The 25,061-nt window shown below is 42.8% G+C and overlaps 2 protein-coding genes across 11 annotated transcripts in view; one reads left to right on the forward strand and one right to left on the reverse strand.

Moving 5' to 3' along the window:
• shrprbck1r (sharpin and rbck1 related) overlaps window positions 1-3,243 on the reverse strand; it is a 12,758-nt gene extending 9,515 nt beyond the window's left edge. Inside the window, exons 1-4 of one of the 6 annotated variants that reach the window (XM_035519852.2) lie at window positions 2,357-3,238; window positions 1,077-1,251; window positions 257-337; window positions 1-18 (exon numbers count right to left, since the gene is read on the reverse strand). The exon at window positions 1-18 is cut by the window's left edge and continues 124 nt beyond it. In XM_035519852.2, the coding sequence (XP_035375745.1) occupies window positions 1-18; window positions 257-337; window positions 1,077-1,251; window positions 2,357-2,620 (538 nt within the window). In that variant the 5' untranslated portion in view covers window positions 2,621-3,238. The other 5 variants (XM_035519851.2, XM_081694706.1, XM_081694705.1 and 2 more) reach the window with 5 other exon arrangements.
• Window positions 2,448-12,366, forward strand: maf1b (MAF1 homolog, negative regulator of RNA polymerase III b). Of its 5 annotated transcripts, XM_027028249.3 has the most exons (8): window positions 6,142-6,658; window positions 7,433-7,517; window positions 9,238-9,369; window positions 9,583-9,745; window positions 9,909-10,030; window positions 10,166-10,285; window positions 10,379-10,480; window positions 10,973-12,366. In XM_027028249.3, exons 2-8 carry the CDS (start codon window positions 7,435-7,437, stop codon window positions 10,995-10,997), a joined length of 747 nt encoding a protein of 248 aa, XP_026884050.1. In that variant the 5' UTR covers window positions 6,142-6,658; window positions 7,433-7,434; the 3' UTR covers window positions 10,998-12,366. The 5 variants fall into 5 exon arrangements, with proteins under 5 accessions (XP_026884051.1, XP_081550836.1, XP_026884050.1 ...); XM_027028250.3 differs by lacking the exons at window positions 6,142-6,658; window positions 7,433-7,517 and adding an exon at window positions 2,448-2,586; XM_081694710.1 differs by lacking the exon at window positions 10,379-10,480 and having other exon boundaries at window positions 6,140-6,658.
• Window positions 12,367-25,061: the final 12,695 nt, after the last annotated feature.

Consider the following 25,061-nt stretch of genomic DNA (forward strand, 5'->3'; position numbering starts at 1 on the left):
ACTCCACACACAACTCCTCTGGAGAAGCGAGGGAGGAGAAGAAAGAGAAGAGAAATAGAGGAGCAAGTAAGAAAGAGAACAAAAGAAAAGAGAAAGTAAGTTTCAAAATTAAACAAGAAGAGAAAGAGAGAACAGAGAGAGGGAGGAGGAGTGATTGTAGGAGTCAGTCGCTGGATATTTGCATCTACACAATGGACAACTGAGACTTTGTGTTTTGTCAGGGAACAGAGAGCAGGGAGAGAAAACAAGCACGTACCTGTGCTGGGAAGGGGTGTGTGGCTCTGTGCAGCTAGAGGCGGGGCTGGGGGCTGTCCATCATCTGTGGAAGAACCAATGGCTGCTGGGAGGAGCAGTCAGACAGATATGTTGAAAAAGTGCTATACAGCATTCCAGTCCTGAAACACATGACCTGGGTACTAACACATACACTTTGTGTGCTTAGAGCACAAAGAACCTCTCTAGTTATTTAGAAATTGAAATATCATTTTCACTTATCTAAATGAAAACTGTCCTGGAAAGAAACATTAGTGGTGAATTTACATTTACCTGACACTTTTATCCAAAGCGACTTACAATTATGACTGAGTACAACTAGAGTAATTGAGGGTTAAGGGCCTTGCTCAGGGGCTCAACAGTGGCAACTTGGCAGTGAATCTTGAACCAGCAACCAGCATGTTTAAGAACATGCTGTACAAATTAAGGTTATTATTATATCACCATCAGACCACCCCTCTGCCCATGCTGTGTCACCAGGGTGTGTGAAACTCTTTGGTTAAACTGCAAAGAATGAAAGGCCAGAAAGAGAAAGACACGGAGTACAGATGTCTTTGTGTTAGGGCCTCGAAGTAAAGACTCCAGAGTTGTAAAAACACAACAGTACCAGAGAGTGAGGGGGGGGTGGCACAGAGAGAGAGAAAAAAATGGAGGGAGGAAGCGAGTGAGAATGAAAGAGAGGGCAAAAGACAGAGAAAGGAAATGAAAGAATAACAGAAAGGGGAGTCAGAGGTCATCCAGACGCAGACTAAAGGGGCGAGCTGGCGTGGCCATGTGTTTTAGAATGAGAAATAGAGTCACACCTCGGTGAGCCTCACGCAATGATGACATCACCACAGTGGCCCAAGCCTGTGCTTCTTGTTCACAGCGGAAGTTGAACGTGAGCCTATCGTGAGGGGGCGTGGCCATGCTCAGCTCATGACAGCATGTTGTCTTGATCTCGTAGTGCACTGACCTGAGATCAAACTCAGCAGTGGACTTAAAGAAGATGTGGAAGAAACAGAGAAACAGCAGGAGAGCTGTAACATATGCCACAGACCAAATGAAAGACTCAGTGATAACTAATCAGCAATAACACATGTCATAATACATAGTTAATAATAAGATTTGTTACTGAATAATAAAGATTTGGGTATGTAAAACACATGGAAGTTACATATAAGGAATTAATGGAGAAAATTAACAGCTTACTACACTTTTAGGGTTAGAGTTAATATTAATAGCTTACACGAACTTATGTTTGAGTTGGAATACAAACAGCAGCAGTCTTTAGTACAGGTTGACTACCGCGACCTGTTCGTAAGCATTGAGCTCACTTATATCTTGTTTATCTCTGTAAACCATGGGTTAGAATGTCAAAGATCACTGTTAGCGTTGGAAAAGTAAATCAACTTTAACAAACTGTCTGTGGGGATACATGTAATGAACAGTCGTGTATATGGCTACACTCAAAGATTCAGTTATACTATAACAAATGGGAATTCCGCTCTTTGGTGTCAGCCACAAAACCTGTCCCTTTCTGTTGGTGCCAATACTACAGACCATTAACAACTATCAATTCAATTCGGCGATAGTACGACCAACTTAACAATGCAATTTGGTCGTAATAGTTTTGTGTCAAAATCGTCCAGTAAGAGTATATTAGCTACAGTCACATCACTGTTAAGGCTTGAACCCTAGTTAATTACCATGATTAATTACGAGGTCTGGATGGGAAAGTGGACAAGGCAACGCAAGGCAACGCACAACACTTAACTCCCTACTCTTAGATAAACTCTCTAAACTTCAGGTTAATTCCCTACTCTTAGATAAACTCTCTGAACTTCAGGTTAACTCCCTACTCTTAGATATACTCTCTAAACTTCAGGTTAACTCCCTACTCTTAGATAAACTCTCTACACTTAACACGCGAGTAACTTTTAGTTTCGTCTTGGTAACGTAGACGATAATAAAAACACCACGTGACCGCTAGTTTGACTAGAGAAAAACTGTTAGTTATTACAATAAAATATGAAGTGTTGACATTTTGACAATATGTTTTGTGCTCTACAATAATGCCATAGAAAGTGACATTTCATGTTACCACGCTTCCAGCAGCAGCTGCTCCGGCGTGTCTCAGCGCCAGGCGGAATTCCCCTGCCTTCCCCGGGTCCATGCTGAGCTGAAGCCGCACACACTCGCCCCGGGCCGCCGGCACACACAGAGGCCGCATACCGGAGTGACTTACGGAGACCTTCACCGACATCAAAACAGTACTGCATCCGCTCTGAGACGCCTCATAGCCGTGGACAGCTGAGGACGGGCACGGCGGAGGTACGTGTGTCCACCCGCCTGAACTTAGCGACATTACACCGATATAACTTCAGATATACTGTCTTTTCGACCCTTCGATCCAACGGACTACAAGTGGCAGAAATGCTGTAAAATGTTCGGCGACGCTTTGTTATGGACACTTACATAAAATGTGTAGTTTCATTGTTGTAGTTTTTATGCGAGGCGCCAGGAGGCCAGCAGGAAGAAGGACTGCTTTCACTTCGACCAGCCGTACCGCTGCGCCTCCGACGTTGAAGGCTGTGCTTGCATTTCTCATACACACCCCGCCTCTGTCAGGGAGCGTCCCGGTGTGTTTGCATTAATCACACACTCCAACGTTTAGTTTAATAATGACAAGTCAAAATAACGTTTCTTATAACTTCATCCATACTGCCGTGGGGGTTTGTTCTTGCGCACTGTTCTTATGAAGTGTGCAGGGTGTTTTGCTATACGGTTTAAATGCCGTGCACCACTGGCCAATCAAATGTGATAGGAAGTTTAATCACACAAACACATCTACACTGTAATGGTCCGGCGGTAAATACACATAGGTAAACTCCAAGTGGGATACAAAAGAAAAGGTGTTTATTGGCTCCCAGTGTCCTAGTGCAAAAGAAATCCATATCAAATCAAAAAGCAAACAATATATTCAAAAAGAGAACATTTAGTATTTACAAAAAAAATTCCAGCAGTCATAAATTCTCCCATATCAATCAACTTCAAAAACACCCCTCTTGAATTTTCCCTCAGCAGTTTATACAGGGAAAAACAGGAAATTAGGTGATGTCACTTCCTGTCTTTGGGCAGGAAAATTCCCCATAAAAGTCCCCTTCAACACAGACTATGGTTTAATCTACTTTTGTTTTACCGACTTAGTTAAAATATACAAATTTTCCTAGCCAGACAAACATCAAACTCTAATAACATATTAAAGAACAGTGTTGACTCTCACCTACTTACAATACATTTCTCTTCCCCTGCAGGTCCTTACTAAATAACACTTTTTTTCCATGCTAAACACATCACTAAATAAATCACATCAAAAAATTCCTGTGTTAATTTACATGCACACATACATGCATCTCTAATACAGAGTCCATATGACCACACTGTAGTGGAGGTTAGCTCCATCACATACATCTCCTACAATCATACACTCCTATACTCCTAAACTCATTGGCTGTGTCCCAATTGTGTACTACACACTAATACTATAAGGTATATAGTAATATTAATAGTATGGGTTTGGCGAGTTAGTACACAAAATATGAACATGCTAAACTACTTAATGTCATACTAACAGGAAGTGATTAATCGTTGCTATGCCAACATAGGTAATTGTAAGATACAACTTGTTAGAGATTTTCTTTGATGAAATAAAAAATGTAAATTATCTATACTTTTTACCATACTGCTTTACAATGACAGACAGTCCCGTAGAAGTGTGTTGCTTTATTTACTAACCTTACGTGTAGGTTCTAGTTTTTTTAAGCAGTTGTTTTTCTGTGAATTAAACCACAGCCTTCACAAGTTTACAACAGTAAACAGTGATATTTCACATGCAGGGTCTACACTGACGTTAATATCATAACAGAATCCCCCCCCCCCCCCCCCCCCCCCCAGGACTGAGTAGCAAAACATACAACACAGCTGCGTTTAAGGAAAACAGCGAGACCAAAATGAAAGGCAGTTGGGCTCGACAGCGATCCGTCCAAATTACCAATTTACCAATTGCCAAACACTACTACAGCTAGGCTGCTAACCAGCTTAAAGTAACATGCATTAAAACAATATTTCTTACTAAAATAGCTGCAGTTTTAAGGTTTTGTTTTTTAATCTTACTGTTTTTTAGAAAGAAATCCAAGTTGTACTGACATTTATACACCGTTCACTTGCAAATGCCCTCGCTGAACCATCTATGTTGTTCGCTTACTCTCCTACATTCATCTCCTACATTCATAAACACAAATACACTCATCTCCTACTCTCCTTCACTCATACACTCATCTCCTACTCTCCTTCACTCATACACTCATCTCCTACTCTCCTACACACACACACACACGCACACACACACACACACTCATCTCCTACTTTCCTACATTCATACACACACACATACTCATCTCCTACTCTCCTACATTCATATACACACACACATACACCATCTCCTAAATTCATATACACACATACATACACTCATGTCCTACATTCATATACACATACACTCATCTCCTACTCTCCTACATTCATACACACATACACTTCACTCATACACTCATCTCCTACTCTCCTACACACACACACGCACACACACACACACACTCATCTCCTACTCTCCTACATTCATATACACACACATACACTCATCTCCTACATTTATATACACATACACTCATCTCCTACTCTCCTCCATTCATATACACACACACATACACTCATCTTCTACTCTCCTACACACACACACACACACACACACACACTCATCTCCTACTCTCCTACATTCATAAACACAAACACATACACTCATCTCCTACATTCATATACACACACATACACTCATCTCCTACTCTCCTACACACACTCATCTTCTACTCTCCTACACATACTCATCTTCTACTCTCCTACATTCATACACACACACACACACACACACACACACACACACACACATCTCCTACTCTCCTACATTCATGTACACACACACATACTCATCTTCTACTCTCCTACACACACACACACACACTCATCTCCAACGCTCCTACATTCATAAACAAAAACATATACACTCATCTCCTACATTCATATACACACACATACACTCATCTCCTACTCTCCTACACACACTCATCTCCTACTCTCCTACATTCATATACACACACATACACTCATCTTCTACTCTCCTACATTCATACACACACACACACACACACACACAATCTCCTACTCTCCTACATTCATATACACACACATACACTCATCTCCTACTCTCCTACATTCATACACACACACATGCATGCATCTCCTACATTCATATACACACATACACTCATCTCCTCCATTCATATACACACACATACACTGATCTCCTACATTAATATATACACACACATACACATACACTCATCTCCTAAATTCATATACACACAGACACATACACTCATCTCCTAAATTAATATATACACACACATACACTCATCTCCTACTCTCCTACATTCATACACACACACATACATGCATCTCCTACATTCATATACACACACATACACTCATCTCCTACATTAATATATACACACACATACACTCATCTCCTAAATTCATATATACATACACATAAACTCATCTCCTAAATTTATACACGCACATACACTCATCTCATACATTAATATATATACACACACATACACATATCTCCTAAATTCATATACACACAGACACATACACTCATCTCCTACATTCATATACACAGACACTCATCTCCTACTCTCCGTCACTCATACACTTATCTCCCTCATAGTAGGTGTGTTCAGTGACTACGTGTTTATTTTCACTAGTTTAGAGGCGGGTCAATTGGTATTATCAGATTTTTCAGACGGTCGCGGACTTCCTTATCCGAAACGGAGCCAAGACATAAAAAATAAGATTACAAGACTCGACACTGTTTATTTAGCTAGTAACGTTACGCTTGGATGGAAGAACATAGTAAAGCCAGGCTGTTATAATTACGAAGCGTGGCTAACCCAACCTAACTAGTTACTACATCGCTCAAACAAACAAGGGATGGTGCAGGCGAAGTCGTGGGGGAGCCCAATACGATCGCTGGGTTTTATGTCGCATTTAGCTGGGAAAAACGGTTTTTGTATAAAAATAAACACGTGCAGCATATGTCCGTTGCGGCCGTCTAGACTGGGAAAACACTGAATTTTAACTTGCATTGCAACATCGATTTTGGCTGCTGCAATTTGGCAAGTAGGCTACGTTTACCAAGACGGCATAAGTCCAACGTACCAGATGATTTTATTAGCTTGATACCACTCAGTTGGTTTTCTTTATTCTGTTTGCAGACTCTGAGGTAGGTGCAATAACTTGGATACTGTTTCTAAATTTGTCAATTTTGACAATGTTAGTCAGCTAGCTAGCTGGATAAATGTTTCTGTTTTAGCCATTAGCCATTTCACCTCCCCCTCCAACTAAAACAACGTCCTGGTTTAGAAAGAAAAGGCCAGCTAGTTAGCTAGCTTCTTAAAAGTTAGATAGCTAAAACAATGAACGAGCCTTCAAAACATGAGAGTTAAATAAATCACACGACAACGGCTAACGGACGGTAATCTATAGGTTAACCCACCCGTGCTGTAACATAGGCTATCCTAGCAAAGCTAGTTGCCATGGCACCCCACCCTCGCGCTGGCTAGCTAACGTTATCTAGTCGTTAGCTAGCCTAGCTAGGAAACTAAGCATAGATGTGTAGTATAGATAGGTGGAGGTTATACTTACACTGTGTAGGTTATGTTTGTAACATTGTTAAACATTTACGGTAAATTAACAGTAGCTAGCTAGGTTACATATATTACATTTAAATTTTACATTTATGACACAGTCGTAATGAAAATGCTATGAATACTCGAATAGCTCACAGGCACGTTAGCGTTAGCTAACTCTGCTTAGCTAGTGATGTAGCGGTGATAGCGGGCTAGATATCTCCGCTAGGGTAACGTTTCCATTTGTTAATGTTAGCCCTCTTAGTTCAGCTAGCTACTGTCTGTAGTTAGGTGTATGTGAGTGGAAATGCATTAATAACGACTGCCTGCGATCGTAAGTACTCTCACTTTATTGCCTTCACGTTCAGCAATGAAGCTTTTGGAAAATTCGAGTTTTGAAGCGCTCAGTTCCCAGCTGTGTGTCGAAACTGGAGACTCGCACATCCTCGGCAGGTAGATGTTTGTTTCTTCTGTTGTGCCTTTTTCTTGAACATCAAACGCCGAGTGACTGAATAAACATAGTACTATGCACCCCACTATGAAGTTATGTGCACATTACCGAGGGCATTTTCTTAGTCTTTCTCGCTCCCTCTCCACTTGCTCTATGTATGTTTGCGTATTTAAAAATGCCGTTATAGCTGTTTACAAAATTATTACATTTTCAGTACTGACACACGATGCATACAGAATGTAAACTTTGAACAAATTGGGGTGCGTGTGTGGCTTGGTTTGCCACAGAGACAGGCAGTCCTGCCCAGTTTAATGTTTCACTTGTTCTGACTGAGCTAATTCTCTCTGTGAAGGCTTACTTAATTAGCTGAGATGGATCATGGGTGCTAGAACACTATAGGCTATCTAGTAAGCCTACAAACGTTCACTCAGGCTGTGTGTCAACATGCACCCCTGCCATACTCATACCTCTGTGGGGACATGTGCAAGTTCAATCCAGAGAGAAACTCTCTCGACTTGTGGTGTTGGATATGAAAAGGTGCAAAAATGGAAAAATTACCCTAATGCTCTTTACTGTTGCTTTCACAAAAATGTCTTTCCTTTACTTGCTTCCATTAATAGTTGTGGTTAAGTGGTCTGTTTGTGTAGGGGGGTCTGGGCTCATGTAACAGATATGTTATTGATACCCCAGGCTTGTGCTGTGATGTAGACTGTAGTGTCATATAACGTGTGTGTATTCACACACAGAGCTGTGTTCAGTATGAAGGTCAAGGTCGTGCTGTAGCTGGTTTGCTAAGTTTGAGCACAGCTCTCTAATGACCCTGAGACATGGGGCTAGTACCCAGCATTTCCAGAAACATATACAAGCCTGCATGTGCAGGTGAATAGCTGGACTGAAGTCTTTATCCTGCAGTAGAAATGAATTGTTTGCAAAGAATGGATGTAAAAACTACTACATAGTCTCTCTCTCTCTCTCTCTCTCTCTCTCTCTCTCTCAGGACCTGGTGCAAGCTCTACTGTTACACTCTTATATAATTTCTAGAAGACACACACACACACACACACACAAACACTCACTCTCTCTCTCCTGCCTCCCTGTGTATGTGTTATTTCATATGTGTTTCAGATAACGCAGCAGATTAACACCCCAGGCCCTGTAAAAGCATCCAGCTCACGCACCAAACCACAGCAGAAATTTTGCACTTGTTTCTCTTTACAGGAAGCTCTAGTGGTAAATGCCGCCTGCTTATTTGCAAGTGGTGCGATGTTTCATTGGCTCTGTGCTCAGACGTAACTGACTGCTCAGCTGACTGAACACTGGAGTGTGATCTCTGTTGTCTTCAACGGACAAACCCTGTTTAACACAATCTTTTATTTTTTTGTGTAGATTATATAAAGTAGTGTGTGTGTGTGTAGATTGTTGACAGTATGTAAGACTTCACACACCCTGAGCAATAAAGTATGGAGGAACATCCTATAGCTGACTATAATGTCGAGCCTCACTGTGCAGGAAATGGGCTGATGGTGTGTCAGTCATTTGTCAAATTGCTGTATAGCCATTTATAAAAATAATCCAGAACTGAAAATGTTTTTTACACTTTAAAAATTCATCAGTCATTTTGGAAATTGTCAAAAAAAATTTGTCTACCCACAAAATATGTTCCAACACACACATTTTTCTCTCTCTCTCTCTCTCTCTCTCTCTCTCTCTCTCTCTCTCTAGGATTGAGAGTTACTCGTGTAAGATGGCAGGTGATGATAAGCACATGTTTAAGCAGTTCTGTCAGGAGGGGGAGCCACATGTACTGGAGGCCCTGTCCCCCCCCCAGAGCAGCAGCGCCCCCAGCCCCGGCCTGTGAGAGACACACCCCACTACAGCTTCCCCACGCACACACGCACCCCACTACAGCTACCCCACGCACACACGCTACCCCACGCACACACGCACCCCACTATAGCTTCCCCACGCACACGCACCCCACTACAGCTTCCCCACGCACACACGCACCCCACTACAGCTACCCCACATACAGCTGCCTCAGTTTGTGTGTGTGTTTTTACCCTCTAGTCTGGGGAAGAGTGGAGATGAAGCAGAAAACCCTCTGAGTGACAAGTGTTGCAGGAAGACGCTTTTCTACCTCATCACCACCCTGAACGAGTCTTTCCGCCCCGACTACGACTTCAGTGCCGCCCGTGCTCATGAGTTCAGCCGTGAGCCCAGCCTCAATTGGGTCAGTACTTCATCCAGAACATGCTCGTCTGGTTCATTAGAGTCTATCTGGTCCTCCTCTCGTTCTACAACCTGGTGGAAATTGTGGAAATTTCCCTATTGAGTTGAAGGATACTGTGGGAGAAGAATATGCTCATGCGTGTTGTGCTCTCTGTCTCTCCCAGGTGGCCAATGCTGTGAACAGTAGTTTGTACTCAGCTGTAGGGGAGGAGTTTAACTCCCTGGGCCCAGAGCTTTGGAATGCCATTGACCAGGAGATTAACCTGCAGAGCTGTGATATCTACAGGTGTGTGTCCGCACATGCACAAACATACGTGAGCCAGTGAGTTACACTTGGATGCAGTGCCACTGCTGAGCAACTGACCACTTGACTTAAGGTGTGTGTGCGTGTGTGTGTGTGTGTGTGTGTGTGTGTGTGTAGCTATAACCCAGACCTGGACTCAGACCCGTTTGGGGAGGAGGGTAGTCTCTGGTCTTTTAACTATTTCTTCTACAACAAGAAACTGAAGCGTATCGTGTTCTTCACCTGTCGCTCTGTGAGGTGAGCATGTGCACAGCAGGTTGTAGAAGCAGAATGTGAGATCAGAGCTTGATTTGTTCGGTGTCTGTATGTAAAATTTGGGTCCCTGTACAGCATCCTCAGTAACTATGGCCGCAGTTGCCTTGACAATGAGCTGGATATGGATCTGGAGGAGGAAGATGAGGTGGATGAAGTGGATGGCGTCTCAGAGGACAGGTGAAGTTATGTGGCTTACTGTCGACAAAGGAAATGCATAAGCCATTCAGGGGTTGGATCTAAACTCTGTGGGGTGGTAGATCTCCAGGAGCGGGGGTGGAGCTAAACTGGAGTGGTAGAGCTCCAGGAGCGGGGGTGGAGCTAAACTTTGTAGGGTGCTAGATCTCCAGGAGTGGGGGTGGAGCTAAACTCTGTAGGGTGCTAGATCTCCAGGAGTGGGGTTAGAGTTAAATTCTGCTTTAGACCATCCACTAGTGAATTGACTTCCATACCAGCTCATGAAATTCCACAGTCCCCTTTTCTCCCTAAAACACCACTAGGTTTCAGTCCCACTCCCCTACTTGAAGATCAGGGAAAATTGTCATGTGTTTGTTCACATTTATGGAAGTATTGATGAGATTGTGTAGCAGTTTTCTGAAAGTTCTTACACATACTCTCATGACTCATAAATAATGTACACTGAATCACATACTCGCTCTATCTCTCTCTTAGGTTCTCCCAAGCTTTGTGTGTGTAGTGTTCTCAGGGACTCTAGCCTGCGCTTCAGCCGTTTCTACTGTATGATTCAGTCTTCTGCATCTGTTGGACATTTTAAATGGCTACTTTTTTAAACTTGGGTTTTCTGTGGGTACGTTTTTTTGATTACTCATTTGGACACTGAGGACCCCTTCTGTCTGTTCTGGGAATGGCAGCATGGTTTGGAGCATCTTTTTGGATGATTCTAGGATGGCTGTTAGGACATACTTCCCCAAGGCCTACAGCTCCTCTCTTAAAGGAGCCTAAGGACCCTCCTTCATTACACAGCTTACAAGTCTTTGGTTTTCCTAGGAAATGATGTCAGGATGATGTCTGAAGTCCACTATGCACCAGCAGTTAGCATCGGAGGGACTAGTTTCGGTTGTATAAAGGCGTCTGCTAAAGTGTGTGCACCCGTCCATTCCTGTGACAGCCCTCTCTGGTTCTGGATTTTACTGGACTTTCTGTCTACACTTTTTAATGTATTTTATCTGTGTTTTAAGTTTTATGATTTCATCTATTAACATCTCACATGGCACTGAAAGCTCCCATTGCTCAACGTGTTGCTGGTGTTTTTCACCGTGTCTTTGGCTGTCTGAAGCAGGCGTCTGGGCACCTGCCTGGCGCCATCGCCCTGCTCCCCACTCACCCGTGTTTGGAGGCTGGTCCTGTACATGACTGACTGACTGCTGCAGTCTGCACAAGCTCCGCCCATCCAACTCAGGTAGGGGTGCAGCCTACACAAGCTTCACCCCTACCTCTGCGGCAACCTACACAAGGTCTGCCCCTCTACTATTGTCTCCTGCAGCTCAGTAGCGTTGTTGAGGTGTCAGACCTACCTATAAGGCATTGTTGAACACAATTTTAATGTTATGTGGTGGTGATGCAATCACAGTTAAATACGTGCTATGAACTTCAGTATGGAGCTTTAATTACATTTATTTTAGCCATGAATTTTTAAAAGTATTGTTTAACAGATTAAAGTGTTCCGCATTAAACTTTTGTTACGGAACACATGTAATTTTCCAATACAAGGTCTAATTTCTTGAATTACAGTGTAATAGCATCGTTTTGGGAGTATTACAATATTGTAAGTGAACAAGACTTTTAACTTGTAACTTCAGTAGAAGGTGATGGGAGAGTTTACTGCAGTATCTCCCAAACTGATTCCACAGTGCAGAATTTAAGCGTTATTTAAGTTCTTTACACATGTAGTTTCTGATGCTGCACTCTTAGATTATCTGCTCTTTCTCAACATTTCATCTGGTCCACAGCATGGTGTGTTTATATATATTATGTGTATTTGTAAAGTGCAGCACACGTGCTTTCTTGCTCATTAATATGTTCTGTGAATAAAGTTGTTAAAGCCAGCATCCTTTTCACTTTGAGTTAAATAAAATAAATACATTTTTGTAATTTGTCTGAAGAACCTTAGGAACATACCCCAGCAACAAAAGGAAGTCAGAACAAAGTTAAAATATGAGACATTCAAATATATTAAGTAAATTAAACTAACAGCTGTGTATGGCAAGAACAGATGGGTAAATTTGCCATAATTGGACCAGTGGAAATTCTTGCATAGTATAAAAATATTTATTTTTTAAAATTAGTTATTTTTTTAAATGTAATAAATTAATGAAGTGCAGTAGTTGGCAATGCCCAGTTATCCAGACACTGAGGAAGGCAGAGGGCAGTTGATCTGATAAGTTGAAGAAAAATATCTAAGATCCTACCTGAAGCAAGGTATTTCAAGCTGAGCCATACTTGAAAAACGAAGTACTCAAGGTATGGAACGAGCTTTGACCATTGACCTCATGTATGAAGGGGCTGGTCCATTTTTGGCTTTGTAGGTAAGCATCAAGGTTTTAAATCTGATGCGTGCAGCTACAGGGAGCCAATGAAGGGAGCACAGCAGTGGAGTAGCATGTGAACTTCAGAAGATTGAAGACCAAGTTTGGTTTATTTGTCACATACATAGTCATACACAGTATAACTCACAGTGAAATGGTTGAGAGTGCTCTGTCCAAACAGGAAAAAAAACAGGGGTGCATAGAGAAATATAGATATTCTATATATGTGAAATATATATATACAAAGAGAAATATATATATTCTATGTATGTACAAAATATATTAACAATGTATGTACAATATATGTATATTATGATTATAGCTGCTGAAAGGTCTGAAAGGTCTAGAAGCATCAAAACAGATGACATTTTGCTATCTTTAGCAACATTAAGTTTCTCCATCACTGCTATGGGGGCAGACTGATTGGGATCATGCAGCTGGTTCTGGGTGAGAAAAAGAGACAATTGATTATAAACTGCTCGTTTGAGGGCTTTTGAGAGGAAAGTGAGAAATGATACCGGTCTGTAGTTGGCAATGTTGGAGCCATCAAGTGTGGCCTTCTTGAGGATTGGTACCACCCTGGCGGTTTTGAATGCAGTTGGCACGTATCCAGAAGATAAGGAGTTGTTGATGATGACAGAAGCAGCTCTCTTGCGATTGTCCAGAATAGAGTGGAAGGAATTGGATCCAGCGAACATGTTGTTGGATTGCTGGAAGTCAGGAGTTGAAGAATTTCATCTGAGGAGAGAGGAGAAAAAGAAGTCAGAGAGTTGGATGTTGGGGAATGCACATTGGTTGGAAGAGTGGGAACAGAGGAAAAGGACTGGTGGATTGCTGCAACCTTCTCCTCAAAGAAGGTGATAAAATCCTCCAGAGTAAGAGATGAGGAAGGAGGGGGAGAGGGAAGATTAAGGAGAGAAGAAAAAATTGTGAAGAGCTTGCGTGGCTCAGATGATTATTCAAATTTCTCTCTGTTGTAGGATGACTTTGCAGATGTTACTTCCAGTGAGAACTTGGAAAGAAGAGACTTGTATGATCTGAGGTCTGAATCTACGTGAGATTTCCTCCACCACCTCTCTGCAGTCCTTGGTTCTCTCCTGTGGCAGCAAAGTGCTTCTGTTAGCCAGGGGGCAGGTTGGGAGGACTTAGCGGGTCTAGAGAAGAGAGAGCACAGAAGATTCATTGATGAGGAGAGTGTAGAAATGAAAGAATTTGTAACTGTATCCAAAGAGAGAAGACAGAGAGTCAGGGTGAGGAAGGGTGTACAAAATAATAGAAGTAGGGGAAGAGGGAGTTATGGAGTGCAGACTGCAACAGAAGGAGGAACATGTTGGAGAGGACTGGATGGAAAGAGAAAGAAGGGAGAGAGAAGGATAGAAAGTGATGGTTCAAGAGGTGGAGGGGGGTGACTGCGATGTCCGATGTTGTGGTGGTGTGGGTGAAGATCAGGTCCAGAACATTGCCCGCTTTGTGAGTCGGAGGAGAGTGGCTGAGGGTGAGGTCAAATGCTGTCAACAGTGGAAGGATGCAGGAGGAATGCAGCTTGTCTGATGGAAGGTTGAAGTCAAAAAGGAGAATGAGTGGATTTCCTTCAATGGGGAATTGACTCAGGAGGATGTCGAGCTCATCAATGAAGTGATCTAGGGAACCTGGAGGGTGGTAGGTGACGATAAGAAGGTTGGTGTAAATGTAAATAGAATGTCAACATTATCTAGATTACAGATTTATTAGAGTGGTCCAAAAGGCTTATGGACACTGTCATTGTAACACAGCTGTGTCTGGCACTGGATGGGTAAGTGCTATATGTGCCCGCAGATCTGTTGCTGAGCACCACGGTGATCAGCATGATGACCTGGCGATGTTCCGGGCACCCTTATCTGAGTGACCACGCCCTTAGCTGGCCGGCCATACCCTGATGTAGCCCTGTGGGGAACGGAATGTGTCTGTATGTGTAAGTATATGTATATATTTCTTTCCTTTCTTCTCCTTGTTTGATGGAGAAACTGAAATTGTTTACAGTTTTTCATTTGTATACTTGATTTAGGAGTGTTATTGATTGGTCTGTTTGTTTGTCATTGAACATTAGGATGAGCCAATCGGGATTGGGGGAGGAATGAAAAAAAGAGTGGGAAAGAAACAAAGGAAAGGAGAGGAGATGAAAAAGGAGAGCAGGTAGACAAAGTTTGCAGCTATAACATGGAAAATGTAGATGTCGGAAACATAGAGTGGATTCAGATGGTCAGAGAGGGAGAGAGTCTTGTTCACCCACTGCTGAAGACACTGGAGAACTGAAAAAAACTCCAGCGTGGAGTATCACGTTCAACGATTGTCACAGGCTGAGGGCTAAGCAACGCTCAGAGAGGTCACTGCACAGGCTTGGTCGCTAGGGGGTGTTGTCTGGAGTAAGTGGCATAATCGCTTCTTGGCCTTTTCACTAATATCCAGAGGAAGAGTTGCGATCGACCTTCTGGGTGCGGCACTTGCTTGCTTTGCGGCTACAGTCAGTGCACATATAAGAAGGTTTTATGCTTTTGGAGATTGGGAGAATTTTGGAGCACAGAACGGTTCTTCAGGAAGGTAGGTTTTGCTGGTTATTTATTTTTGGTTTCCTTTTTTTTCTTTGCTTATTACAAAAGTCTTTTTTTAGGGAAGGATTTGTTAAGCTGTAGGTGCCTCTACCATGTCGGCGGAACAGGCCAGCATGAGGAGTTAGGGTTAGGTGTTACTTGAGCACCACAGTGTTCGTTTTTATTTTAAAGAGGGGAGAGATGGCAGGTTTTTGAGTATGTCTAGGTTAGACTTTTCGAGGAAGTTAATTCAGGGTATCTTAGGATTTAAGCCAGACCGTTTGAACTGTCTATTTGCTTTGCCACAAAATAAGGGCTTTGATGTAAGTTTTAAAATGGCAATGTGTTTAACCGAGTTTTGAAAAAGTAAAGGAACACTTTGAAATGTTTCTGGTGGAAAAATTGAGTGATAATACCAGGAAGACAGTGGTGGTAAGGATGTTTAATGAGACAGTTAGTGGTGAGGATATTTGGATAGGGAGATTTTGTACAGTTAAAGGCCCACCCATTAAGGTTTTAGATGAAGACGAGATTTGGAATTGTGCGTGGCGGGTGCCAGTGCAACAATGGTTGGACCCAAACGGGTACCAAGGTTTATTATCAGGGTATGCCTAAGGTTTGTAGGAGATGTGGGGAGTTGGGGCACCTGGTGGAAGCTTGTACAAAGATAATTTGTGGCAAGTGTAGAGAAATTGGGCACACTTTTGAGCAGTGTCCCAATGGCAGATGGTGTAATCTGTGGGGAAATGAGGCACCTTTACAGAGATTGCCCGATATCTTTTGCCAACAGAGTTAAAGCTGCAAAGATGGTGGGCCAACTGGAGGAGAAAATGGCCACTGGCCTGGATAAGATAGAGGGAGAAGGGAGAGAAAGAGACAGGGAAGGGGTGGGGAAAGGGGTGGAGCCTAGGGTTTTGCTGGGAAATCTGAGAAATCATCCAGGGGCAGGGATTGGTCTGGAAAGGGAGGATGGGGAAATCTTGTCAGGTGAGTCTACACCGGTGCCGGAGGCCATGCCTTCTATACCAGGTTTAGAGGAAATGCAGAATGAAGTGGAAGATGGAAACGGCGGGGAGGAGGAAGAGGAGGCCATCATTATCAATGGTAACGGTACCGGAATTGAGTATGGGCTCCGGGGGGAGTGAGATTACAGGCTCAGCCCCAAATGCTCAAGTAACAAAGAGGCCAGCAGGATCACCATTGTTGGATTTGGTGGGGAAAAAGCAGCAGGTGAATAGGGGAGGGGCCAGTTCCTCATCGGAGGAACTGGACCACATTTGGCAAAATGACTCCCAAAATGAAGTCTCTTTCTTACAGATAGAGCTGAGATCATCCACACCGAAGGCCCAGCAAGAGTCTAGCTCTGCGGGACCGGAAGTGGGGGGTATCGCCTGTCCTCATGGCTCCAAATTAATGGAAATAAAAGAGGAGGAGGTATCACAGGAAATTGTGTAATGGAGGTTGGGTGTGTTTTTAGAGGTTTTAATGGGTTTTAAAGGGTTTTAAATTGGAATGCCTTTGTGTAGTGTCCAATTGTGTTTGTCAAAAAACAAACAAACAAAAAATTTGTTTATGGCTCTTAGAGTAGCTACCATCAGTGTAAGGAGTGTGAAAACTCCGGTGAGAGCGGAGACCATATTGTCCTGTTTAAACGATATACAAGCAGATGTGTTTTTATTACAAGAATGTGCACTGCTGTTTGAGAAGTTATATGGGGACTGGGAGTGGCACTGGGCTGCTGGCCCCGCTCTGTGGAGTGCGTCGAACTACAACAGAGCACACGGAGTCGCTGTTTTAATTAAAAACCCCAATATTTTGGTGAAAGATAGTACTGTGGTGAGGGATGGGCGAGCTTATTAGTACAGTTGACCTTTTTAGGGAAGATTTTACAGTTTTAAATGTTTATGGGTATACGGATAAGAATAACAGGCACAAGCTTTTAGAAGATTTGCAGCCCCATATGTTAGGAAGAGCCCCCCCAGTGGTAGGGGTTGGGGGGGGGGGATTTTAATTGTGTTTTAGCCGAAGGGGATAGGAAGAAGGCAGGGGAGGATTCTAAGGTAGATATAACGTCAGTGCGATTGCAGGGATTAGTTAAGGATTTTAATCTAGTGGACTGTTTTAAGAAGGTGTATCCAGGAGAGGAGCGCTTCACATGGGTCAGTGGTGATAAAACCAGGGCTTCTCGACTCGATTACGTTTTTACTAGAGTGTCCGCCAACTGATGCTAGATTGATTGTTATTTTCTTCAGATCACTCTGTTATTGTTTACCCTGTCATTCCCTACTGACGTGACAGCAGGAGAGGGCTGTAGAAGCTGACCTGCTCCCTGGTGAGAGATGAGGAAGTGCTAAAAGGGCCTGCAGGCAGCAGTTTGGCCTCTGGTAGACCCTCCGGGATTTATGATTCACAGTGGTGGGCGATGGCGAAAGGAAGGACAAAGACCTTTTTTAAGAGAGCAGGAAAAGAAAAGAAAGATAAACAGAAAAGACGTATGAGGGCTGCAAAAGCGGCTACGGAGGCATTTTAATTTGGAGAATCAAGGAATGGATTTTAATGAAGAAATTAAAGAAGTCAAAAAGGAAATGGCTGATCAGATGGAGTCAATTAACAGAGGGGTGATTTTAAGAAGTAAGGAACAAGAGATGGAGGAATGAGAGAAGTGTACGCGTTATTTCTTTAGGAAAATAATGTCAAGAGGGGGTTGGATTACAGAGTTAAAAGAACAACAGGATAAGAAAGAAGGATGAGGAAAATTTAAAAGTAGTGGAAGAATTTTATAAAGAATTGTATGATGGGAAAGATGTGCAGGATCAGGTTATGGAGAAGGTTTTAGAGTTTTTAGAACAGAAGGTGAGTAATCCGGAGAATTTACAGTGTTAGAAATGTTTTGAATGTCTGAAAGGTTTTAAACTAGGTAAGTCACCGGGAGAGGATGGACTCCCCATGGAATTTTATAAATCTTTTTGGGACATTTTAGTAAATGATCTGTTAATAGTTTTTATGGAATTTCAATGACTCAACCGACTTCCTGACAGTTTTAGAACGGGGCTAATGACCTTACCACAAAAAAAAGGGGAGAAGACAGATTTACGGAACTGACAGCCAATTACATTGTTAAATTTCGATTGCAAACCTTTTAGTAAACTTTTAGCACGACGTATGTCAACAGTTCTAGAGGATGTCATCCACCTGGACCAAGCTTGCGCAGTACCAGGGAGGAGGATCATGGACAACCTGATATTAATACGGTACTCCATCTGGTTTGCAAGAGACAGAAATATTCGGTTATTAGTCTTAAATTTAGATTTCGAAAAAGCTTTTGATTGGGTCTCGCACCAGTATCTGTTTCAGGTACTGAAAAAGATGGGTTTTCCAGGGAGGTTTCTAGAATGGGTGGGTCTGCTTATACGGACATAAACAGCAGAATTATAGTAAATGGGCATCTAACCAAGGCGATCCGTATTCGTTCTGGAGTACAACAGGGATGTCTGTTATCCCCCCTCCTGTTTGTGGCATGTCGGCACAGATATTGAGAAGGGATCGATGGATTAAAGGAATGGACTTGCCAGTAGGACTGACGTCGACTTGTTCTTTGTATATGGACGACCTGACGGTTTTATGTACGGACGTTTCATCAGCTCAGAGAGCTTTAGATTTAATGGAATGGTATGGGAGGGCATCAGGCGCAAAACTCAATAGGAGGAAGTCCGAGGCCCAGATTTTTGGGCCATGGGGAGAGAAATGTGTAAATTTGGATGTAGACTATAAGGAAACAAATGTAAAAATTTTAGGGGTCAAATTTGACAGAGAGGGTGGAGGACTGGGCAACTGGACAGAGATAATAGGGAAAGTGAGGAAGCGGTTGGGGTTTTGGGGATTAAGACAAATGACTTTGGAAGGCAACATTTTAATAATAAAAGCAATTATTTTACCCTTGCTTTTATTGATTTGTTCTGTTTTTAGTCCCCCAAGACATTTTCAGAACTGGACAGAGCAGTGTTTTACTTTCTGTGGGGGTCCAAGTGGGAGAGGCTGAAGAGAGACGTGGTGAAGAAGAGGCCGGAGAATGGAGGGAAAACCCTTCCGGACCCATACCTGTTTTTGGGGAGCAAGTTTGTGGCGTAGCATCTGAGATATGCCAGAACCCCCCCCACACACACAAATAAGGCTGGTGCAGTTCTGGATGGGGTCCTACCTGAGGACGTTGGGAATATTAAAGGTGGACTTACGGACACCAGTGTCATTTACGTTGCCAAAAGAATATGATTTTACTAGAAAGTTTTTAAAGAAATATAATTTGGAAAAAGAAGGAGAGAGAGTTTTAACCAATGCAAAACTGCTTGTTGTTTGTGTACAGGACCAGGAGGAAGTGAGCCCTATACTTAGGCTCACAAAAGGGGAGGCCCAGCAAGTATGGAAGAGCGCGGTTCACCCGGCCCTCAAAAACAGAGACAAGGAATCGGCTTGGATGGCGGTGCATGATATTCTCCCGGTTATGGCTGTGATGCACTCCCGGGGCATAGCGGCGACAGCAACGTGTCCACGTGTGGGGTGTGGTGAACCAGACACAGTGAGACACGTGTTCTGGGAGTGCAGGGTGGCAAGGGACCTGTGGGCCATGATCGGCCCCCTACAATGCCCGAGCCTGCAGCAGGGGAGGGTTCTCCCACGAGTTTACCGGTTAGCGGTAAACGGGGTGGGCCAGGGTGTGGAAAAGTTACCGGCAAAAGAATTTGAGGCACTCTGGCTCACCCTTATTAGTGTGAAAGCCGCCTTATGGACCTCCCGTGATCTGTTGGTGGGGAAGCATGTGACAGTACCACTGCATGCCACATTAAGACTGCTAACATTCACGCTGCAGGGGGCACCGGACATAGCCATTCGGAGGAGGGGGCCGGAGCCACATGCAGGGGGTCCCTGCCACCACAGACCTTGGCCCCCGTAGATGTACCCTGAGGGAAGAGGTAGCCTGAGAGGGACAGCGAGCAAGGGGAGGATATCCACTGGCCCCAGGAAACTACAATAGGAGGCTGGGGAGCCGCATAGGAGAAGTTATGGCCTCCCCCCCTTTTTATCCTCCTTGGTCCTGAAAGGAAGATGGTTTTGAATGGAAATAGAGACAATGTGTTTTAGAATAATGGGAATTTTTTATAGGGAATTTAGTAGGGTTTTTTTTATTAGTTTATCGCTGTGTTAATTTTATGGTTGTGTGTTATTGTCTTTATTGTTTTATCGTTTTTATTGTTTTATCTTTATTGATTATCTATGTTGGGCTTAATTAAGTTTCACTGCTCTTAAAAAGTACCATGGTTTTTAAGACAGGGGAACACGGTTTTAGTTTTTCGGCTCTACCACTAGGTAAATGGCTTATGTTCAAAAAGAAGGATGAGATTTAATTCCTTTGTTTTAATACTTTTTCATGAGGAAAAGAGAGAATGCATGAAAAACAGCCTAAATGAAGGCAATACAAAAATGTATATATGGAATTTGTGACAATTAAACATTAAAAAAAAAAAAATAGCTGGCTAGGGACGCAAATATCTGGACCGAGGTCGAAGATTCCAGAGACAGTCACCTTTCCTTCGTACACACTGAAGCACCCTGCGGGCCCTGACTGGATTCCCCATTCCTTTATGTAACTGTGCACATCTTAGTTATAAGCAGCGTGTTTGTCCTCAGCACCCAGCCAAGCACAATGCTCAGCCCAACGTGTCTGAGGTTCACCACGGCTCATGTTTCCTAGACCCACCCAGTCCTTCTTTTTCATGGCTACAGCTTTTCATTCTTTTTACAACCGCACTACAGCATTTCTCTCTTCAACCTGATATGCGTCTTAATTTATTTTCTAATATAGACCCTGATATTAACTTCTCAGACAAGTTTATTAATAATGCAATTAGAAACTATAAATATCACACATAAATCATTTACAAATCTGTGTGAAAAAAACCACAATTCTTTTTCTCTGTTTCGCTAAACGCACGTAGTCTTACAAAGCAGTCTGACTCTTTGCTGCAGTATATTGTCTACGCAATTTGGCTTCTCTGAAACTTGGTGGAATTATCATAAATCTATGTGGAAGAGTGTCTCTGTTTATTAAGAACATTATTTTCTTGAGCGCCGTGATCTAGCAACACTGCTGTCAGTGAGTCAGAGGAGGTGATTACTGAGCTGAAGAATTTTTTGTGTAATACAAATTATATACTTGGTTTTATTTATGGGCCTTCAGTTAAACAGCTATACATTTGTTATGTCCACCTGTGTGTGTCTGTCTTCCCTGTGTTCCAGGTTTTTCTTCTCACTCTCCATTGTCCCCCATCCAGATCCATGCCAGGTTTTCTAGTGAGCTGAGGACCATATAAAAGGAAGAGGAGAGATTGTGGTTGCTGGTGTTGCTTAGATTTGTGTGTATGACTTTGGGTTCTCCCCTTAACTCAGAGCTTAAGCTTTGTCCCTTATTGGTTTCGTTGCTGGTTAATAAATGTCTCTTGTATCTTGTATATATTGTCCTGTATATAGTAGCTACACACTGGTGGTAGGGAGTGGCTGCCATTTAGTTTGGGTGTGGATTTATCTGTGTTTATATCACTATAGTCATTGTAGTCATTGTATGTTTCTTTTTGTTAGCTTAGTCAGTTGTCTTTGTGTTTCTAGTGTGGTTTTGTGTATGTTTGCCTGGGCCACTCCTGAAGCAATTGGACTAGTTTCTTGTATATTTCTGTACCTGAACACCAAAACTTGCAAATACACTTGACTTTTGCCATCAACCTGTTTGTCTGGTTTGCATTCCGTTATTCATTATTATCACTGTTCCACTCAAACCCTGTGTTACTGCCTCCCAGCCTAGACAGGGTCGTAACATAACTGGGGGCTCGTCCTTTTGGTGTCAGGAATCCAGACTTGATTCTGTGGTTGGTTCATGCATAGAGCGTCAGGTCATCCAGTTTCCTGGTGGTCACTGATGCTGGCTTTGAAACTGAAGGAAGTGGAGCTGGAAGTCAAGAGGCAGGAGCATGAGACGGAGCTACTAATGGTGTGTGGGCCTTACAGCTCAAAGTGGAAAAGGCAGATAAGGAAGCAGCGATCCAGAGGCAGAGCCTGGGTCCAGAGGGTCCTATTCCTTGGCACCAGTTCTCCTCCTCTATGCAGGAGGACTCGGCTAAAAGCAGTACTTTGGTGCTAAACCCATGCCTGCCCAGATCGCCCACTACTCCAGTATCCGGTACACTGGTGGCACATGGATTTGACATCAGCTGGCTAATAAGTTTGGTACCACTATTTTGGGATGAAGAGGTAGATGCTCACTTCCTGTCCCAGACAACAAACAGAGTCTCAGATGTTTTCTAGGTACGGCGGCTTTTTACTGATGTTTTTTTAGAAATGATTGTTTTACGTTTCTGAGTCATTCTGGTTATTGGACTTGTTTGCTTGTATTTGGGATTTGCCCTTGCCTGTGCCCTGTTGGATCTGTTTGTTCTTTGTCTGTTACCTGGATTATACTTGTTTATGTTTCAGCAATGTCTTTACATTGCCCTTCATCATTATTAAAGTCAGATTACCTGCAATCGACTCATTTTGACAACCCTGACCAATTGCAGATATCCCAGACTAATCATTTCAACTTGGATCCTCTCAAGCCCCAAGTAACTTGATAAAATAACTGAATGCTTAGAATCAGTTATTCTGCTGCACACTCAGTGATGCTGATCTACATAAGAATTAAAAAAAATTAGGGACAAAAAATTCATGCCATGGTATAATGATCACATTCGCTGTATAATGTACCTTCAATGGGGAATTGATTTCCTTCATTTCCCCATTGAAGGAAATTCACTCATTCTCCTTGGAGACTTCAACCTTCCATCAGACAATCCTTCTACTGTTGACAGCATTCGACTTCACCCTCAACCACTCTACTCCGACTCACAAAGCAGGCAATGTTTTAGACCTGATCTTCACCCATACCACCACAACATCGGACATCGCAGTCACCCCCCTCCACCTCTCAGACCATCACTTTCCATCCTTCTCTCTCTCCCTTCCTTCTCTTTCCATCCAGTCCTCTCCAACATGTTCCTCCTCCTTCTGTTACAATCTGCACGCCATAACTCCCTCTTCCCTTACTTCTATTATTTTGTCCACCCTTCCTCACCCTGATTCTCTGTCTTCTGATAGTTACAAATTCTTTCATTTCTACACTCTCCTCATCAATGAATCTTCTGTGCTCTCTCTTCTCTAGACTTGCTAAGCACTCACCACCTGCCCCTTGGCTACCAGGAACACTTCATTGCCACAGGAGAGAACTAAGGACTGCAGAGAGGTGGTGGAGGAAATCTCACCTAGATTCAGACCTCAGATCATACAAGTCTCTCCTTTCCAAGTTCTCACTGGAAGTAACATCTGCAAAGTCATCCTATTACAGAGAGAAATTCAAATCATCAGCATCTGATACATGCAAACTCTTGACTATTTTTTCTTCTCTCCTTAATCCTCCTCTCTCCCTCTCCTTCCTCATCTCTTACTCCGGAGGATTTTATCACCTTCTTTGAGGAGAAGGTTGCATCAATCTGCCAGTCCTTTTCCTCCGTTCCCACTCTTCCAACCAATGTGCATTCCCGAACATCCAACTCTCTGACTTCTTTTTTTCCTCTCTCCTCAGATGAAATTCTTCAACTCCTGACTTCCAGCAATCCAACTACATGCTCGCTGGATTCAATTCCTTCCACTCTATTCTGGACAATCGCAAGAGATCTGCTTCTTTTCATCTCTGTTATCATCAACAACTCCTTATCTTCTGGATATGTGCACACTGCATTCAAAACCGCCAGGGTGGTACCAATCCTCAAGAAAGCCACACTTGACGGCTCCAACATTGCCAACTACAGACCGGTATCACTTCTATCAGATTTAAAAACTTGATGCTTACCTACAAAGCCAAAAATGGACCAGCCCCTTCATACATGAGGTCAATGGTCAAAGCCCGTTCCATACCTTGAGTACTTCGAATTTCAAGTATGGCTCAGCTTGAAATATCTTGCTTCAGGTCTCATGGACAACAAGCATCGAGCCTATTTTCTGTCCTGGCTCCAAGATGGTGGAATGACCTCCCACTTGCTGTCCGGACAGCAGAGTCCGGACTGAAGACCCATCTATTTGCAGAATATTTAAAGGACAACTGACCCTGCTCCCATATTGACTGACTAAATTAGTACTTATTGTAGGGTATTGTTTATGTTGTTTAACAAACTCTAGCACTTATTGTTTATTGCACTTATCATTGTTTAAGATAGAGCTTATGTATTTTGTATTTCTAGGTATCAGCATTGATACATGTATTCTACAGTATTCTAGTTCATTGGTATGTTGGACTCTAACCTACTGTACTGTACTTGGATATATTCTATGAGTAAATGACAAAGCACTTTTGTAAGTTGCTCTGCATAAGAGCATCTGCTAAATGCCGTAAATGTTAATTCGCAATTTAAAACAGAACACAAAAAATAGAACGCAAATGTGCCACACTAAACTTGTAGTCTTCCAGCTCACATGAAAGGAGATTATAGAAAGGCACTTATTACTGCTTGAACTGCTTATCTCTTGACCCTAATAGAAGATAAAAATAATCCTAGATTTTTATTTAGCATT

This window comes from Electrophorus electricus, chromosome 13 (genome assembly GCF_041902795.1).
Source record: "Electrophorus electricus isolate QZ-2024a chromosome 13, ASM4190279v1, whole genome shotgun sequence".
NCBI classification, from domain to species: domain Eukaryota; kingdom Metazoa; phylum Chordata; class Actinopteri; order Gymnotiformes; family Gymnotidae; genus Electrophorus; species Electrophorus electricus.

Bases quoted from the DNA above. Each gene is read 5' to 3' on its own strand.
- maf1b (XM_027028249.3), top strand. From the start codon at position 7,435: ATGAAGCTTTTGGAAAATTCGAGTTTTGAAGCGCTCAGTTCCCAGCTG. The intron at 7,518-9,237 runs GTAGATGTTTGT...CTCTCTCTCTAG, and splicing joins GACTCGCACATCCTCGGCAG to GATTGAGAGTTACTCGTGTA. The intron at 9,370-9,582 runs GTGAGAGACACA...TTTACCCTCTAG, and splicing joins AGCGCCCCCAGCCCCGGCCT to TCTGGGGAAGAGTGGAGATG.